Genomic DNA, 19,095 nt, shown 5'->3' on the forward strand with positions numbered 1-19,095 from the left:
GTTGGGTAGCTCAGTGGATTGAGAGTCAGGTCTAGAGATAGGAGGTCTTGGGTTCAAATTTGGCTTCAGACACTTCCTGTGCAAGTCATTTAGCCCCCATTGCCCAGCCCTTAGCGCTTTTTTGCCTTGGAACCAATACATAGTATTGACTCTATCGTAGAAGGTGAGGATTTAAAAAAAAAAAATCTCTCTATCTAGAAAAGTGCCCTCCAGTTGGGATATGAATAAAAGGGGAAAAAATCCAATCCCATGATTTGCCATTTCTCCATTATATCCTTCTGCCTCTCAAATATTGAATTATGCAACATGAAACAACTCAGCGTGCAGCACACTTCTGATACAGTAACTCCTAAAGATGTTATGGAAAAACTATTCTGTTATAAAATTTTCCAATCAGATATTTTTAATAAAAAGAAGGCAATAGAAGCAATCAATGAATTTGGACTCTCTTTATAAGGGAATTAATGGCTTAAAAAATTAAATTTTGCCCTGTAATTGAATTCTTAAGTTGTGTGCCAAGTTACTCCTCTGTGGCCTCACCTACCAACCCAGTAACTTTCTTGACCAAAATCATCCTCTCCCCGGGCCACTAGTCCTCACTGTGTCATCTCCCTCTATTAGAATTTTAACTATTGGGGCAACTAGGTGGCTCAGTGGATTGAGAGCCAGGTCTAAAGATAGGAGTCCTGGGTTCAAATATGACCTCAGACACTTCCCAGCAGTGTGACCCTGGCCAAGTCATTTAATCCCCCACTCCCTATCCCTTACCTTTCTTCTGCCTTGGAACCAATATGCAGTATTGATTCTAAGACAGATGGTAAAGATAAAAAAAAAAGAATTTTAACTATTTGAGAGCAGGGATTGTCTAGCACAAGGGAAGAAGGGAACAAGTGTTTATGTGGTACCTACTGTGTACCAGGTACTGTGCTAGGAGTTTTACAAGTATTATCTCATTTGATCTTCACCAGAACCCTGGGAGGTAGGTGCTATTATTAGCCGTATTTAACAGTTGGGGAAACTGTGGTAGACAAAAATTAAATAACTTGCTCAGAGTCACACAGCCAGCAACTAAGGCTGGATTTGGACTCAGATCTTTGTCACTCTAGGCCCAGTGTTCTAGCTTCTGTACCACCTTGCTGCTTGAAAGAGGTCATTCGGGAAGTGTATGAGAGGAAGAGAAGACAAGCTCATCTTCAGGTGGTAAGCCTAAGTGAGATTAGGGGGACAATCAGAGAGGTCCCCTGTACTCTTGTGATGTCAGATGATCTCCTTCCTCCCCATATTCTAGTATAGTTCTTCCTCCAAATTTCTATGTATTTATTTTTTAAGAGTTTTGCATAGAATTACATTTGCATCTGTTGTTGCCTCAGAATGGAGATCTTTTAAGGAGGGGGTAGGATTTTTTATTTCATTTATTTATTCATTCATTTATTTATTCATTGGTTCATTTGTTTGTTTGTTTATTTATTTATTTTATTTAATTTTAACAAAGTGTCCTAACCCAGTGGCAGGTATACAGGTGGTGCTCAATAGTGCTTGTTAGTTGATTAGCTGATCCAGAAGAAACTGGAGCCTGTTAGTATTTTGGGTAGATGTCTATGGCAGGTCTATGGTAGAGCACAGATGAGTGTCCCACAGCATCATCAGGCATGCATGGGTCACCATGTGCATCATTGGAAGCCCTATCTATCCATGGATCATATGTGTCTGAGCATCATGAGTTGGATGCAGGCATTGGGCTAGACTCTGAGGAGACAAAGACAGCCCCTGGAAGTCTCTGCTCTTACAGAGCTTATGTTCCATTGGAGGAGAAAACTTTTCTACCTATCAGTGTCTATAAAATATGGAGTGTCCCAAAAGTCTTTGGGCAGTTTTAAAGGGTCAGTGGTCTGAATGGGAGTGAAAGATTCATCAGGGATGCAAGGAAGAGGAGCCCTGCAGTCAAGTGGTAACAATGAGTGACAGCCAGCAGAGAGCCAGTGTTTGATAATGTCAGATGATCCTCCAACTTCTTGTGTTAAGTTTATATATTACAGCTTCCTTTAAAACTTCAAATGGTACCATGACTTTTGGGACACCCTGTATATACAAAATGAATACAAGTTCATTTGAGTAGTGTACTTTCCAGAACCTCCCTTATATCTGAGAATTGAAGCAAATCCAACCAACGCATCAGAAGGGATTCACAATGAGGGTTTCATTCTGTGCCGTAGTGGTCATTGAACTACTAAGAAGAAGGAGGTGTGAATTAAAGGCTCTAGGCGTCCTTATTGGAGAGGTAGAATTGATCCTGGGAGTTCTTACTCAGTCAGCCATTATTTAGGCTTCCTTTGTGCCAAGTCCTGGGGATTTAAGGAAGAGGCTTTGGTGAAAGAAAACATGGTTTCTGCCCTCAAAAACTTACATCCTAACTGAGGAGATAACATGTATGTAAATGGATACAACTAAGAAAACAGCATAATAATAATGATAATAACTAGTAACTTTATTACACTTTAAGGTTTGCAAGGCGCTTTACATGTATTATTACCACGGTTAATCCGAATAACAACTTGGTGAGATAGGTGCTAATGGAGATAACTTTTATAGGTCAGGATGCAGTCTGGGAGAGGTTGTGAGTCACCCAGCTAACAAGAGTGAAATGGCAGAATTTGCACTTTGATTTTCTTGACTCCAATTCACTTCTCTCCAGGATGCCACTAGCTGCCTCGGGAAGTGAAAGATGCTAGCCAGTTGGAAGACCCTGCTCCTACTCGTAGAATCCTTGCGTTCCTTCTATGCCCAATGTCATTTCCAGAACTAACTCTAACCTCCTTTGCTCTCCTCCTCTTTCATTTTCCCGTCCAGAAAAATTGATGGGACCAATGTGGAAGAAGACAACATTGAACTGAATGAAGAGGGGAGGCCAGTGCGGGCTCCAGCTCAGAGCCCCACTCGATGCGACTGCTATTGCTGCGGGATACCCAAGCGCTACATCATTGCCATCATGAGTGGCCTGGGTTTCTGCATTTCCTTTGGGATTCGCTGCAACCTTGGTGTTGCCATTGTGGAGATGGTCAACAACAGTACGGTGTATGTAGATGGGAAGCCAGAAGTACAGGTAGGTACATATTTTAGGGTATAAATTCATTCCTCCAGGAGTGGTGGGTTGGTTGTGGCCCCTCATACTAGAAGACTAAAGTGACATCATTAGGGCCACATAGCTAGTGTCTGAGGTCAGATTTAAAAAGGTGAGGTGTCTTCTTGATTTCAAACTCAATGATCTATAGCATCCACTGTACCACCTAGCTGTCCTGCAGTCAGGAAGACCTGAGTTCAAATCTAGCCTTTCTTATTTGTAAATTGGTATGATAATTAATTAGCATTTACTAAGTCCCAGAAATTATGTGAAATAATAGGAATACAAGAAAGGGAAAAGACTATCCCTCCCCTCAAGGAAATTACAGTTTAATAAGGAAAACACCAGGCAAAAAACCATGTTCAAACAAGATATGCATATAAGATAAATTGGAAATTATCAGGAGGGTAGCTTGTATTAAGGGGGATCTTGAAAAGTTTCTTATACAAAATGGAAAGTGCAGAAGTGGCTAGGTAGGCTCTGAGAGTTTGAGTCACATCGTAAAAAAGATGATTAAATTTGGAACCATAGAATCTGTGTTCAAATAGTAACTAATGTGTATTATCTGTGACCTTGCTGAAGACCCTTCACCTCAATCCATGTTCCCTTATATGTAAAATGAACTGTTCCTTACACCTGACATTTCATCTCTAGCATCCATGCCTTTGCCCAAGCTGTTTCCCATCACTGTAACACCCTGCCTCCTGATTACTGCCTTTTAGAATCCCTAGCTTCCTTCCACTCAGGGCTCAGTCATCACCTTTCCTAGGTGTCAGACTCTCTCCCGAGTGAGGTTTCTTGTTATTACTTTATATATTATATCTTTAAATTTATTATTTGTTTTTATTTCATTTAATAATATTTATTTTAAAATATTTCATTATATTTCCATTTTAAAATATGTACAGACACATCTGTAGACATATATGTCTACACATGCATGTACGTATGTATATAAAATATATAGAGATACGTTCGGGAATGTGTCTAGTGTTCTATTCAAAATACAACTGATTAAATAAAAAACCATCCCTGTGAGGGGAAGGAGGAGCTAGCTAGGATCCTTTTCTTCAGCCAGAAACGGCTGCCCCCAAACCAAAGCCAGCATAGAGAAATGTTGAAACCCAGAGGATCTTCGAGTTTCAACATGGAAAGCCCTTTATTCAAGCTGGTCCCAGGTTTGGGGGCAATGAGGTGCCGGGGACAAGAAAAAACAAAGAGAGGCTCCTAGCTGCCAGCTTTTTAGCCCACCTTCTAGGAACTGCATCGTAGGCATTTTTGGAAGGCTCATGTATATTAGTGTGGCTTCAGATGTGTATCACATGTCTTATTTCAGTCCTTTGTTAGCGAGCCCACCTAATGAAAAGCCTTCTGCTGAGCCCCAAGAAAGAGGAGTTGTGGCTTTGTGTTTGTTTATTGCCTGGAAAGATAGATCTGGATCAATTGCATGGACTTTGTGGAGAGCCATTTTGATAAGCCCCCCAGAACAATGCCAGTATGGGCTCTTCGGTTTCCACGGTTCCAGGCCCCCACCCATCTTCTGGGGCCCCCTGGAAAAGCTGGTTCTAATTGAAAATATCCTCCACCAGCCTCTATCAGGGTCTCAGCCAAAGGCTTGGTAATATTTTGAGAAAAAGAATCTGATTCTTGCTTTGGATGCTTTTGGAGCTTCATTACCTCTGGGATCCACCATGGTCTTCCTCCTTCATTTCAATATTATCTTCATCACATTGTTACTGACAATGTTAAAGGAAGAGGCAAATGATAATAATAAATTATAATGATATATTATTATATATATTATATATATATAAATATAATGATATAAAGATATATAAAAATATAATGATAATGATAGTTCACATTTAGGTATGTGACCTTGGACAAATTCCTTTACTTCCTCTGGGGCTCAGTTTTTGCATCTGCAAAATGGAGGGAGGAGGAAGGGTTAGACTAGATGGACTTTCCAGTTATAAACTCTCAGTCCTATGTAGAATTTTTGTATTTTATTGCAACTGATTGTCCCAACACCCTGTAAATAATAATAGAGACAGAGGCTGGACCTTTGATTTCACTGGAATTTTTGTTGCTGTTCAGTCATTTTTCAGGCTTGTCCAACTTTTTGTGACCACATTTGGAATTTCCTTGGCAAAGATATTGCAATGGTTTGCCATTTTCCTTCTCCAGCTTATTTTTCAGATGAGGAAACTGAGGCAAATATGGTTAAATGACTTGCTCAGGGTCACACAGCTAGTAAGTATCTAGAACCAGGAACCAGATTTGAACTCAGGAAGATGAGTCTAATATGACCTAATTGCCTGAAACTTGGCATGAAAACCCCCCAAGTGAGGAGCTTCCCTTTAATAATGCAGGTCTCTAACTTCTCGGAGACTTATGTTCTTTGAGCGTGGTCTAAAGTCCTTAGAGGTTAAGTAAATTGCCTAGGATGACAAGGCTGGAATGTGTTAGAGGCAAGACTCGAATTTGGTAAGTCTTCCGAAGACTAGAATGCTAGACATCTTGCCAAGGGTTCTTTTTTTTTTTGTGCATCATATAGCTTCTTAGCAGTGTGGGAAAAACCTATGGATCCCCTTCGCAGAATGAGGCTTTTTTGCTTAAATTCATAATTCAAAGAAATATTCTGTCTCAGTGAGAGATTAGTAAAGATAAATATTTGTTTTTCACATTCAAGCTCATGGATCCCCTGAAGTCTATTGATGGACTGGTGGACCCCAAGTCAAGAACCCTTGTATTATCCCATGATGCCTTGGTAAATGATAGTAACTAACATTTAAGTAGCCTTTTAAGGGTTTCAAATGGCTTTTTATACATTATGATGTCATTTGATCCTCATGTACTGTTATGATTCCTTGAGAGGAAACTGAGACAGACAGAGTCTAGTGACTTGCCCAGGGCCATCCAACTAGTAAGTGTCTACTCATCTCAGTAGATCTACTCATCTAGAGATGTATCTATCTAGATATCTAGATCATCTAGAGATCTATCCATTGGGCCATCTTGCTCAGGGTTGCATCAGATAAGTATCTTTGGTGAGATTAGAACCCAGATCTTTCTGATTCCCAGTTTAACTCTTCATTGGTGCTATTATTAGCTCCATTTTATAGATGAGAACACCATGGCTGGTAGAGGTGAGTCACTTGGCTCCAGTCACAGCTGGGATTTAGCCCCAAAGTCCTCCCGACTGCAAATCCCATGCATAGGAAGAAGACCCCGTTTTTGCCAAGCCCAACAGACCAGAAAGGGTCAGATTTAGCCAAGGACGTTAGAAATTGTGCATGGGTGTGGGGTGGGGGAAGACAAGTCTGGCTCATAACCAGACAAAAACCAAAATGACTTCATTGCCATAATGGAATGTGCTCAACCTCCTAATGAAGACTGAAATGTCGAGGGGAGAGAGGAAGGGCTCAGAAGCCGCTGAAATCTCCTCTGGCTGTGAGGAACGAGCTGGCTGGTCTCTGCTGAAATCCTTTCTCGAGAGTCTCCATCCGGAAAGGAGAAGAAATGCCATCCTGGGGTCACAGCGATGGGAAGGCAGTCCCGTCCCGTCTCTGCTATCAGTCACTTCAGCTCAGTTCAGTGTTTGCTCTGGGTATGCTCTGTTTAAATCTCATGTGCAAGGATGTAAAATCAAATCAAATGTGAGGCAAGTTTAGAATAATCACAGCAAGAGGAAGAAGGCTTGAGCTGTGTGCTCATGAGCATTTTAAGGCTGATCTACCCCCCATACCCTGAATTCCTGTGGCACTCTCAATTCAATCCAGTAGGTAACTCATCTCCCTGAGTTCAAATCTGGCCTCAGACACTTAAAAACTGGGTGACCCTGGCCAAGTCATTTAACTCTACCTCAGTTTCCTCATATGGAAAATGAGTTGAAGAAGGAAATGGCAAACCATTCCAATATCTTTGCCAAGAAAATGGGGTCAGGAAGAATCTTAAAGATGATTATTATCCTTTGACAAATGAGGGGATTGAAGCCCTGGATCTCAGTTTTGACTTTTTGCAAGTAGTTTAACTTACCTGAGTCTCAGTTTACTAATATGTGAAATGAGGAGACTGGACTAGATGGTCTCGGAGGTCCCATCTGGATCTAGATCTATTGGCCTATGACTTGTGTTTTTTTCTTTGAACTCCTAAGGTTCTTTACCTTTTGATGTCATGTTTGTTCAGTAATGTCTGAATCTTTGTGACCTCCTTTGGGATTCTCTTGGCAAAGATACTAGAGTGGTTGGCCATTTCCTTCTCCAGCTCATTTGACAGATGGGGAAAGTGAGGCAAAGAGTGTTGAGTGACTTATCCAGGGTCACTCAGCCAGTAAGTGAATGAGGTTGGATTTGAACTGAGGAAGATAAGTTTTTCAGACTCCAGACCAGGCTCTCTGTGCACTTTGGTGCCACTTAGCTACTCCTGATGTTATGGATCCCTTTGGAAATCTAGTGAAGCCTCTAGTCGAGACCATTCTGCAGAATCACATTTTTAATGTGGAACATAAAATACGTAGGCTTACACAGAAAATAACTGTGACGAAATAAAGTTATCAGAATGTTAAATAATATGTTTGTGGTTCCCTGGCAAAAAAAATTCCCTGAATAGAGCAGTCAGTGAAAGTGATTATCAGGCTTTTGATGATAAACAGATTCCAGACTATTTTTTTTTCTTCTCATTCACAGAAAGCCCAATTTAACTGGGACCCAGAGACAGTAGGACTTATCCATGGGTCTTTTTTCTGGGGCTATATTGTGACACAAATTCCAGGAGGCTTCATCTCAAATAAATTTGCTGCAAACAGGTAAGAATCCCAAAACAACACACTTGTCAGTTTTAAATTTACCTTTTTATGGCCACAAACTTTCCGTCCAGATCTCAATATTTTTCTAGCAGTTCTGTCAGAGAGGACTATTGAAATCAGAGGGTGAAGTCTTGACTTGCCTAATGAGCTGGATTGAAGTGAGGCAGTGGTATACACAGTCCTTGGCCTCACTCTCTTCCAGAATCATTAAAGTGAGGCTAGGGGCTGCCTGGAAGACTTAATCCCCAGACTGTTGTTGTTGTTCAATTGTTCTGGTTGCGTCTGACTCTTCAATTTGGAGGTCTTTTGTTTTTTGTTTTTTTGGCAAGGATACTACAGCATTTTCCATCTCTTCAGTTTGTTTTTCAGATGAGGAAACTGAGGCAAAGATAGTTAAGTGACTTGTCCAAGGTCACAGAGCTAATGAGTGAGTGAGGTTGGATTTGAACTCAGGAAGATGACTCTTCTTGACTTCAGACGCAGCACTCTATTCACTGCCCCACCAGCTGTGATTCCCAGATATCCAATTCCAATATATCCCTATCTCAAGTAGTTCTCCTATCCTGTTTCTTTGACTAGTATTTACTCTAATGAGCACTGAACTAGGAGAACATCTGGGGACTAGATCCAGCTGGGTCAGTAATTTGCTGCTCTGTGACTTTGGGAAAGTCATTTTTCTAGGTCTCAGTTTCCTCATCTGTAAAATGAAGAAGTTGGACAAACTGAGCTCTAAAGTCCTTTCCAGCGCAGACTCTTACGGCTAATCCTCAATTACTTCCTCTCTCTTGGCTGTAGTTTCACTCTGCTCCACCCTGGCCACCATCCTTGAGCCATTTCATCTATTCTCACCATTATTCTCCTCCTCCTCGTCCATGTCCCACTGGAACCACTCCAGCATCTTTGCCAAGAAAACCCTGAATGGAGTCACAAAGAGTCAGACAAACTGAACAATAACTAAACAAAATCAAACATTTATAGATGAGTTGTCGATCTACACGGGTGAATGGAGTTTACGTTCCCAAAGTTCTCCTTGTTGTCGAAATCTTGGTTCTGAACTGTAAATTCCACCCCACCCAGAGCATTAGAATCGATAGTCCATTGGGTTAATTTCTTATGTAATACGGATGTTTGTTCTTCCTTGCAGAGTATTTTTTAAATAACCACGTCCGTTAACCACAAGTCTCTCAATATTGCTTTGTCTTTGTAGGGTATTTGGAGCTGCTGTTTTCTTAACTTCTACCCTAAATATGTTCATCCCTTCAGCAGCCCGAGTGCATTATGGCTGTGTCATGCTAGTCAGGATTCTCCAGGGCCTAGTGGAGGTAGGAGATCAATTTTATAATGCTTTTATATTTTGTTACATAATGAAATTTTTTTAAAAATGTCATTTTTGGTGTCTTGATTCAATTTTGTTTTAAACCCTTACTTTCCATCTTAGAATCAAAATTGTGTATTGGTTCCAAGACAGAAGAGTGGTAAGGGCTAGGCAATGGGGGTTAAGTGACTTGCCCAGGGTCACACAGCTGGGGAGTGTTTGAGTCAAGATTTGAACCCAGGACCTCCTGTTTGTAAGCCTGGCTCTCAATCCATTGAGTCACCTAGATGCCCCATAATCTTCATTTAAAAAATTTTTCAGTTGAATTCTCACCTTTCCCCTCTCTTGCCCCCTTTTGATTTGATTTTAAGATGAAAATTTCATGCCTGCTTTTCTGGTTTGCTATCTGTTTCACTTTTGTCTTTGTATTCTGTCTGGCACATAGAAGGTATTTAATTAATACTTGCTTACCATTTCTCTGCAGTTTTCCCAACTTCCTGTTATTATTGAAGAAGTGAATATTATCTTCAAAATATTCCCATGTCATTCTAAGATACAACATAATGAATGGTCATTTCACACAGTATCATTAATTTAGAATTGAAAGGAACTTCAAAAGCCACCTTGCCTTACTTTCTCACTTTTACACATGAGGAAACTGAGGTCTCAGGAGCAACTTGGCCACGGTAATCTAGGTAGAGACTCTTTCTGCAGCTCTGCTTCACTTAAATTCAACACCTCAAGATGTCATTGGTTCTCTTTGAAATGAAGAATAAACAACAAATTTGAACTCAGATCCTCCAACTCTGAATCCAATATTCTTTGCACTAGACCATAGATCAGAGCCATAGCCATACCATTTAGAGGTAGAAGACATTTGGGTGCCATCTAATTCTCCCTTTCTTCTCTTCTCTGCCCTCTCCCTATAAAGTAATCCCTTCTACAACAAAGAGAGAGCATCTGTTCTCTTTGAGTATTTCTTGTGGCGGGGAGCTCACTGTAGCTGGAGGCTGCCCATTTTATTCCTGGACTGCTTTAATTGTTGGTAAGCCCTTCCTCTCTTTGGTCAGGACCTGTGTTTCACTGGTGAGGAAGGTCCCCAGTGAAGAAATTACTTCTGCCAATGAAGAAACTCCCTGTATTCATTCATCTCAGCAATTCTTCTATAGCATAAGACCAAAGATACTTGGAATGACAGAGCTCACATACTTCAACCCACTCATTTTTATAGATAAGGAAATTGAGACCATATTTATTTTTAAGTTTATTATTTTAATTGAATTAATAATTAATAACATTAAAATCAAGTTAGGTATGTAAGTTATCCAGATGATAAGCATCAGAGGTGGGAATTTATGATTTTAAAAGTTAATTGACAAAGGGCTGCTGGGTAGCAGAGCGGAAAGAGTTGGAGTCAGGACCTGGGTTCAAATATGGCCTCAGATATTTCCTACTTGTGTGACCCTGGGCAAGTCACTTAACCCCAATTGCCTAGCTCTGACCACTGTTATGTCTTGAAATTGTTACTAAGACAGCAAGAGTTTTAAATCTATATCTATACACACCCACACACACTTTTTAATTTTAATTTTATTTTTATTAAATTAATTTATTTAGTCAATTTAGAACATTATTCCTTGGTCACATTTTTTTTTAAAGAAGACAATTGACTTGCCCAAGTCATACAACCAATTGGTGTCAGAAATAGTCCTCAAATCCCTTTCTTCCTAACTCAGGCTAGCTCTTCATCCACTTTGTAAAGCTGCCTTCTCTAATTCCTTTTTTTGTATTGTATCACATCTGCCTTTCCATACATAGAGTATATAAAGTGCTGAATTTAGCATCAATAAGTCTTGAGTTCAAATCTTGCCCTACACAGGCAGCTTATCACACATCCTTATTGTTGCTGTTGTTCAGTCCTGTCCAACTCTATGTTGGCTATTTCCTTTTCCTATGTTTCCCCATTTTATAGATGAGGAATGGAGGCAAATAGTGTGAATTAACTTGCCCAGGATCATACTGCTAGTAAGTTTCAGAGGTTGAATTTGAATTCAGATCTTCCTGATTACAGGTCTGGTGCTCTATCTTTTGTGCCCCTCCTGGGTGTCACTTTGTAATACATTCAACCACTTTCTGCTTAATTTTCTTATTATTTAAAAAGAGAGTGGAACTCAGTGGCATCTAAACTCCCCTCTCACTCCACACGCTATGTCCTTACAGATTTTAGTCAATTGCTCCTAGTTCTCCCCATGTGGCCAAGCAGAATGAATCAACCACGCAATAACTCTTCAAATGCTTGAGGAAGACTATCATGAAATCTTCTCTTGTCCAGCATCCCCAAATTCTTCCACTGATCCTTGTAAAATATGACCTCTCTGCACCTCAGCTGCCTTCTTCTCTAGCTCATTAAGATGTGGTGCTCAGAACTGCACTCACTCCTCTAGGTGCTCTGCTAGTACAGGAATTTTTCTGCAAAGCATCGAATGTTATATTTAGAAGGGATCTTTTCTGTGTTTATGTCCTTTAAGTCCAACCTATTCATTTAACCAATGGAGCTGAGAGAAATTAAGTGAAGAGCCCAGACCCATTTCAGGATTCCTCACACACAAGCTTCTGTTTTGTGAGCTGATAATAATTAAATGGAATTACTGAGTATTTCACATAGTCTAAAATTAATGACTTATGTCAGATAAGGGGAAGTGAAGTTAATAAATAAATGAAATGGGAGGTGGCAGCCTGGGTTCAAATCTAACCTCAGACACTTCCCAGCTGTGTGACCCTGGGTAAGTCACTTAATCCCCATTGCCTAGCCCAGGCTGCTCTCCTGCCTTAGAATTGATACCCAGACAGATAGTAAGGGCTTAAAAAAAAAAAAGGAAAGAAGTGAAATGGAACCAAATGAAATAATGGATTTTGGACATATTTTACAGGGGGTTACCTACCCAGCATGCCATGGGATGTGGAGTAAGTGGGCACCGCCATTGGAAAGAAGCAGACTGGCAACTACCTCGTTCTGTGGTAAGTGCTTTAGGATTATGAAATTTAAAAAAAGTATCTATTGGCATCGTTTTGTTTTTCCATTGTCTTTATTTCCAGTATATTCCTTCTCCTTCCCTTGCTAGTGAGCCATCTCTTCTAGCAAAGAATAAAAGAGAGAGAGAGAGAGGGAGAGGGAGAGGGGGAGGGGGAGGAGGAGGGGTAAGGAGAGGGGTAAGGAGAGATGGAGGGTGAGGGAGGGGAGAGGGGGAGGCCATTTTCTCTACTCCTTGTCATGACCAGGATGCTTGGTCAGTATTAGAGAAGAATGTCTGCTTTCAGTTTTTTTTCCATGTCAATATTGTCACAATCATTGGGAATAGCTTAATTCTGCTTGGTTCACCTTGTATCCATTCATACGTGTCTCTCCCCACTTCTCTGAAGGATAAGGAGGTTCTTGTGGAACTAAGAAGGAACCTTAGAAATCAATGAGTTAATTGTTGTTGAGTTGGTTTTAGTCATGTCCTATATTCTTCCTGGCCCCATTTGGAATTCTTGGCAAAGATACTGGAGTGGTTTACCATTTCCGTCTCCAGCTCATTTTACAGATGAGGAAACTGAGGCAAACAGGGTTAAGTGCTCAGGGTCACACAACTCGTCAGTGTCTGAGGCCAGCTTTGAACTCGGGTCTTCCTGATTCCAGGCCCAGTAGTACTCTTATCTATTATGCCATCTAGCTGTGCCCTTGTTTTATAGAAGGAGAAATTGAGGCACAAAAGAGTAAGTAATTGACAAAGAGACGCCAGTGTGGGATGACAGAAAGAATTCTGGATTTGGAGGTGAGAACCTTTGCCACTGACTTCTTGGCTCATATAGTTGATTCATTTCTCATGCCACCCCTCAGTTTCCCTATCTGTAAAATGACATGGCAAGGTTCAAATTTGAATCCAGATAGCCTTACCCTGAATCCATTGTTCTTTGCACAACACTCTTATATTTCTAATATATTCCCATTTTTTCAAGATATTTTAATATATTTTCCCATTGATGTTTTTAGCATGAATAAGGAACAAAGGAAATCTTGGCAAGACCCTAGTCAGGGGGATCACTTTTAAAATGGGACTCCCCCACTTCCCTAGGAAGGAAGTCCCTCCTGCCCTAACCACTGCTCTAGGAAGTAGCCACCCCAATCACCTTAGCGTTCCTGTGTCCCCCAAAGGGATTGCTTGGGCAGTATCTCTATTTATTCCAGTGAGAGAATGTTTCGTGTTTTCTTCCATACTCTTGTTGGACTGGGGAATGTTTTGAAATGTTCATTGGAATGCAAATGAGGCCTCTTCTCCTGACTCATTCCAGAGAGAACCTGCATGTCACGTTTCTTTATATATTCTCAGCTTTTTACACTCTTGCATTTGGGCAGGGATTTTGTCCCTGTTAATTTTCAAGTCCCTATTTAACCATTTCCTTTCTAGCTTCTTCTCTACAGAAGTAGGGTGGTATGGTACCCAGAGCTCTGGTTTTAAGGCTCAGGCACTTCTCGTTAAGTCATTTTGGTCATGTCTGACTCTTTGTGACCCCATTTTGGAATTTTCTTGACAAGAATATTGGAGGAGTTTGTTATTTCCTTCCCCAGCTCATTTTACAAATGAAGAAACTAGGGCAAAGAATTAAGTGACTTGCCCAGGGTCACACATCTAGTGAGTGTATGAGACCAGATTCAAACTCTTCCTGACTCCAACTCTGGAGCTCTTTCCACTATGCCATCTAGTTACCCTATATAATCATAGGATCATGAATTATAGGAGGTGGGGAGGGGAGAGGAACATAAAAATAAATAGTCTGGAAAGCAATAGAATGAGAATAAAAGGATCTGGATTTGAATTCTGGTTCTGCCCCTTATCGACTTTGTGGCCTTTTCAATTCAGTCATTTTTTACTCATGTCTGACTCTTCATGATCCCATTTAGGGTTTTCTTGGCCAAGATGCTAAACCGGTTTCCTATTTCCTTCTCTAGTTCATTTTACAGATGAGGAAATTGAGGCAAATGGGGTGAAGTGACTTGCCTCAGGGCACCCAGCTAATAAGTTTCTAAGGCCAGATTTTAATTCATGAAGATGAGTCTACCTGATTCCAAGCCCAGTGCTCTATCTACTATGGCACCACCTACCATCTTCTAGCCCTCCTTCTGGTGTATATTGGTTCTGTGCCTCTGAGAAAGTTACTGAATTCCTCTGGGTCCCAGTTGTAGAAAACGTACCAGTCTATCATTACAGAAGGAGTTTCCTCACCTATGAGTTCCTCTTATCAATAATGTCACAGGTCCAGGCTGTGTCCTTCTAGTTAGCCCCTTTCTAGCTTTTCTTTTTTTTTTTTCCTAGAGAGGCAGGATGATGTAAGAGGTAAGAGAGTTGAATTTGAACTGGGTTCTTGTTCCACTTCTGACATAAGGTGGCTGGGTGATTCTGGAGAAGAATTTTAATCTCCCTGTGTCCTGGGTAACTCCCCAAGACTATATAAACAGCAGAAAAGTTTGCAGTGGTTGTTCAGTCATGCCCAACTCTTCAGTATTCCATTTGAGGTTTTCTTGGCAGAGATACTGGAGTGGTTTGCTATTTCCTTCTCCAGCTCACTTCCCAGATCAGGAAACTGAGGCAAATAGGGTGAGGTGACTTACCCAGGGTCACACAGATAATATGTGTCTGAGACTGGATTTGAACTCAAGTCTTCCTGACTATAGACCTGTTAGTCTATCCACTGTACCAGTTAGCTGCCCCTGCAAAGCAGGTATCTCCTGTATTGATAGAGAGCATTTCTTCACTTGGATGCTCCATAAGCTAATAAAACCACAGATTTAATTCTGATCCTTTCTAATTAGAATGATCTATGCCCAGTGCTAACTCCATATGGAGAGTACCATTGGGTCCCACCTGCCCTTCAGCTCAAGTAGACCCTCGATATATAATTTCTTACATATACTTCTTTTGTATGTCTCTTGTTGCTCTGTGTTGACTAAATGGGAGTTACCCACAACCACTCCTACCTCCTGGCTGCACTGCGTAGCCTTTTAAAGGGAAGACCTAGAAATGATTGAGCTCCAGGGAAGAACTATTAAGCAAAGGTCAAATGGCTGCGATGTTCTAGCTAAGGTGTGGCCTTATCTTAAAGCATTCTCAGAACTGGAAATGTTCCCAAAGCCATCTCACCCAACCCTTAGTCCAGGTGGTAGCAATCTATTAAGTTCTGGAACACCAAAATCCTCCTCTTGCATGAAAATTGGTGGTCTTCCCAACTGACCCTACTCTTCAGCCTCAGAAAGCCCTCTAGACTTTTTTGTGGTTGTTCATCCATTTCTGTCATATCATTTGGGCTTTCCTTGGCAAAGATACTGCAGTGCTTTGTCATTTCCTTTTCCAGCTCATTTTATAGAGGGGGAAACTGAGACAAAAAAGGTTAAGTGATGTGCCATGGGTCACACGGCTGATATGTGTCTGAGGCTGAATTTGAACTCAGGTCTTCCTGACTCTATGGCCAGCACTCTATCAGCTGTGCCACCTAGCTGCTCCTGGTCTTTTTTATTCTTAATAATTAACCCATCTTGATTTTAGATTGATTTGCCTCTCTATCTAGCCCGCACCCCATAGTCAGCTAATTCACTGATGAAATTGCTGCCACTCTAGAATCCTTGGACTTTCTATCAATCCTGCCTTGCCAGTCACCAGCTCTAAAGAGCTTCTACTGTATGATTTCTGTGTTTTTACTCTATGGTTATTGGGAAAAGTTGCTTTATCCATTTATTCCATTTGTGGCAAAGGCATGAAGAGAGAGAGGACTTGCAAGCCAGGTCACGATGCGTGACCTGGCTTGCAAGTCCTCTCTCTCTTCATGCCTTTTCCACACATTCCATGAAGTAGTTTCTTCATTCCTCTCCAGGCTCCTGGGAGCCTTGGGCTCCATCACCTGATCCATTCTCTGGATCCATTCTCTGACCTTACTCCTTCTAAGGAGATCAAGGCTATCTAGTCTGAATTCCTTCTGCTGCCATTGTTCTCTACTGCAGAATCCCTGTATGCTTTTGCCCAGTAGATTCAATGATCTCCAATAGCACTTCTAACTTTTAATCAGTAATCCCTCCTCATCTTACATCTGTGTGACCCTAGGCAAGTCATTGAATCTCTATTTGCCTCTGGAGAAGGAAATGGCAAGTCATGCCAGTCTGTGCAAGAAAACCCAGGGACAGTGTTGAGGGACTAGGATCCATAAGATCGTGAAGAATCAGACATGACTGAACAACATAGTTGTTTCCTAGTTGTCCAACCTGAGAAAGTCACTTTACCTTACCATGCTTCAGTTTATTCATGAGGAACTTGGACTACATAACCAACTCTAAATCTATGATCTGAAGACATAACTGGGCAAAGCACTCATCTCCCTTTGGCCCCAACTTCCTCATGTGTAAAATGAGGGGATCTTCTAAAGTCCCTTTCAACTCAAAGTCTATAATCCATGATTAACTGTTGTTTATCCTTTATTCCAATTGCCCCTTCTTTCATCCTCAGCCTTTCCTTTTTTACTAGCTTCTTTCCATCTCCCTTGAAATATGTTATCATCTCTCTATTAAAAACAATTCTTTACCTCTATATTCTCAAATTCTATTCCAAAAGTTTGCTTACTTGTTAAACATTTTCTTTTTCTTAAAAAAAAAAAACCTTACCTTCCATCTCAGAATCAATACTGTGTATTGCTTCTAATGCAGAAGAGCAGTAAGGTCTAGGCAATGGGGGTTAAGTGACTTGCTCAGGGTCACACAGCTAGGAAGTATCTGAGGCCAGGTTTGAACCCAAGACCTCACATCTCTGGATGTGACTCTCAATCCACTAAGCTACCCAGATGCCCATTAAACTTCTTTTTTCTTCAAAAAGTATTTATTTCACAAGTATGTATTGTGTCTCCTTTCCACTGTACCCACAACTGAATAATAAAAGAAAAAACAAATCCCTCATAACAAACATGCCTAGTGTGAAGATTGGATTCAGCTATCTCCTGTTTATAACAATGAAGATACTTAGTCTAACAAAATCAGGAATGTCTTGAGAACTTTACATTACTCCACCCTACTTAGTCTAACAAAATCAGGAATGTCTACATCCATACTTAAGGATTAAGTATTTAGGAGGATGGTCTTCAACAGACATGTGCAGAAACAGCTGGCAGACCCCTGAGCTGTCCTAAGTCAAGCTTAAGCTACCATTGGTACAGATGAGATGCAGGAGAGTGATGTAAAACCGTCTATGTATGGCACATCACTTCCTCTCTTCAGTGTCTTTCTCCACAAAACTTGTCCAGAAATGCATGTCTCATTCTGTGTTTTCAGTCTGTCTCCTATTTGGGTGGTATGTTTCCCTCTTAGACCTCTATCATTGCACTAATCAGTGTTAGAGTCTTTTCAAAGTTGTCTTTCTCTCTAGTGTTGTTTGCCCTGGACAAATTGCTCTATGAGTTCTACTCACTTTACCCTGCATCAGTTTGTAGTGGTCTCCCCATTTTCCTGTGAAACTGTCCATTTCATCATTTCTAGTGGCCAATAATATTCCATTTTATTCATATACCACAATTTAACCATTTCCCAATAGGAGAACACCTCCTTTGTTTCTAGTTTTTGACTACTGTGAAAAGAGCTACTCTCAATATTTTGTACACATAGGTCCTTTTCCTACTACTTTGATCCATTTTTGGAATATAGATGACCTAGTGGTGGTGTCGCTGAGTTAGATGGCATGCAGGGTTTGGTAATCTGGAAGTTATAGTTCCAAAATATTTTCCAGACTGGCTAGGCTAGTAGTTCTGCCAAGAGTATGTGTGTTTCCCATCCCATCTCATCTCACTACAATTCTTAAACGAGATGCTTTTCTTTCCTTAACACCTTCCCAAACCCTCGTTCTTTGGTTTTGGTCTCCATGATGTGCCAGGCAATTTGTTCCTATTCACTAGGAGACCTTTTACATTCTTCTGGGTAGCTCCTTGAATTCCTGCCATATCCCAACCCAATAGCCCTTGACAACATTTGCATTGCCTTATAGTAGATATTCTGGGCCATGTGGCTCCTAACTATACCTTTGGCAGAAGGTTGAATCCTATTTAGGAGACAGGCTTAAATTCATTCATCCGCCTAATAATATCTGTGGGTCTGTTTATTGCCAACTGTTGGCATGAATTCTAGGCTTGGGATTGTGAGATTTGAGATTGGGATAGAGATAGAAAATAGAGATGAATCAAAATAAGAGATCAGAATTATGGGAATGGAGGAAATCAGTAAGTAAGAAGAGCTGTTCAAGTTTCATTGTTGTTCACTCTTCTAAAGTCAGATACTTTTTAGCCATGACCAAGGGTAAGTCCCAGATTAGAGTTTTTCAATTGAGTTAATATTTATTGGAAATTCATAGGATACCCATTACTAAGCTAGGAACGATGGTATTAGACAACATGGAAAATGAATCAATGCCCTGTAGGACTCACAATCTTGTCTAGACAAGATAAACAGCCAGAAGAGATAAGTATTTACCAGGTTAAATGGTGAAATAAGCAGGTTGCATGGGAAGGAATGCTGCACTTGAATGATGAACTTGATGAAGTGGTTAGGGTGCTAGACTGGGAGTCAGGAAGACTTGGGTTCAAGATTCACCTAAGATACTTCCTAGCTAGGAATGTAATTTTACTTCTCTATGGCTGTTTCTTCTGTAAAATGAAGGTATTAGACTCACTGGCCACTGAAGTCTCTTATAGTGACAAATCTATGAGTCTATATCCTGACTCTGCCACTTAATAGTGGTTTGACCTCCTAGAGACGGGAGGTCCTAGGTTCAAATCTGACCTCAGACACTT

General features: G+C 40.7%; 1 protein-coding gene across 1 annotated transcript in view; it reads left to right on the forward strand.

Annotated features, from left to right (window-relative positions):
* The window catches only part of SLC17A8 (solute carrier family 17 member 8), a 55,154-nt gene that overhangs the window by 12,051 nt on the left and 24,008 nt on the right, over positions 1–19,095 (forward strand). The window contains exons 2-5 of the mRNA XM_056798695.1: positions 2,848–3,100; positions 7,807–7,925; positions 9,133–9,247; positions 12,171–12,258. Coding sequence (XP_056654673.1) covers positions 2,848–3,100; positions 7,807–7,925; positions 9,133–9,247; positions 12,171–12,258 — 575 coding nt within the window. The remainder of the gene's footprint in view (positions 1–2,847; positions 3,101–7,806; positions 7,926–9,132; positions 9,248–12,170; positions 12,259–19,095) is intronic.

The sequence above is a fragment of the Monodelphis domestica genome, chromosome 5, assembly GCF_027887165.1.
Source record: "Monodelphis domestica isolate mMonDom1 chromosome 5, mMonDom1.pri, whole genome shotgun sequence".
Taxonomy (NCBI): domain Eukaryota; kingdom Metazoa; phylum Chordata; class Mammalia; order Didelphimorphia; family Didelphidae; genus Monodelphis; species Monodelphis domestica.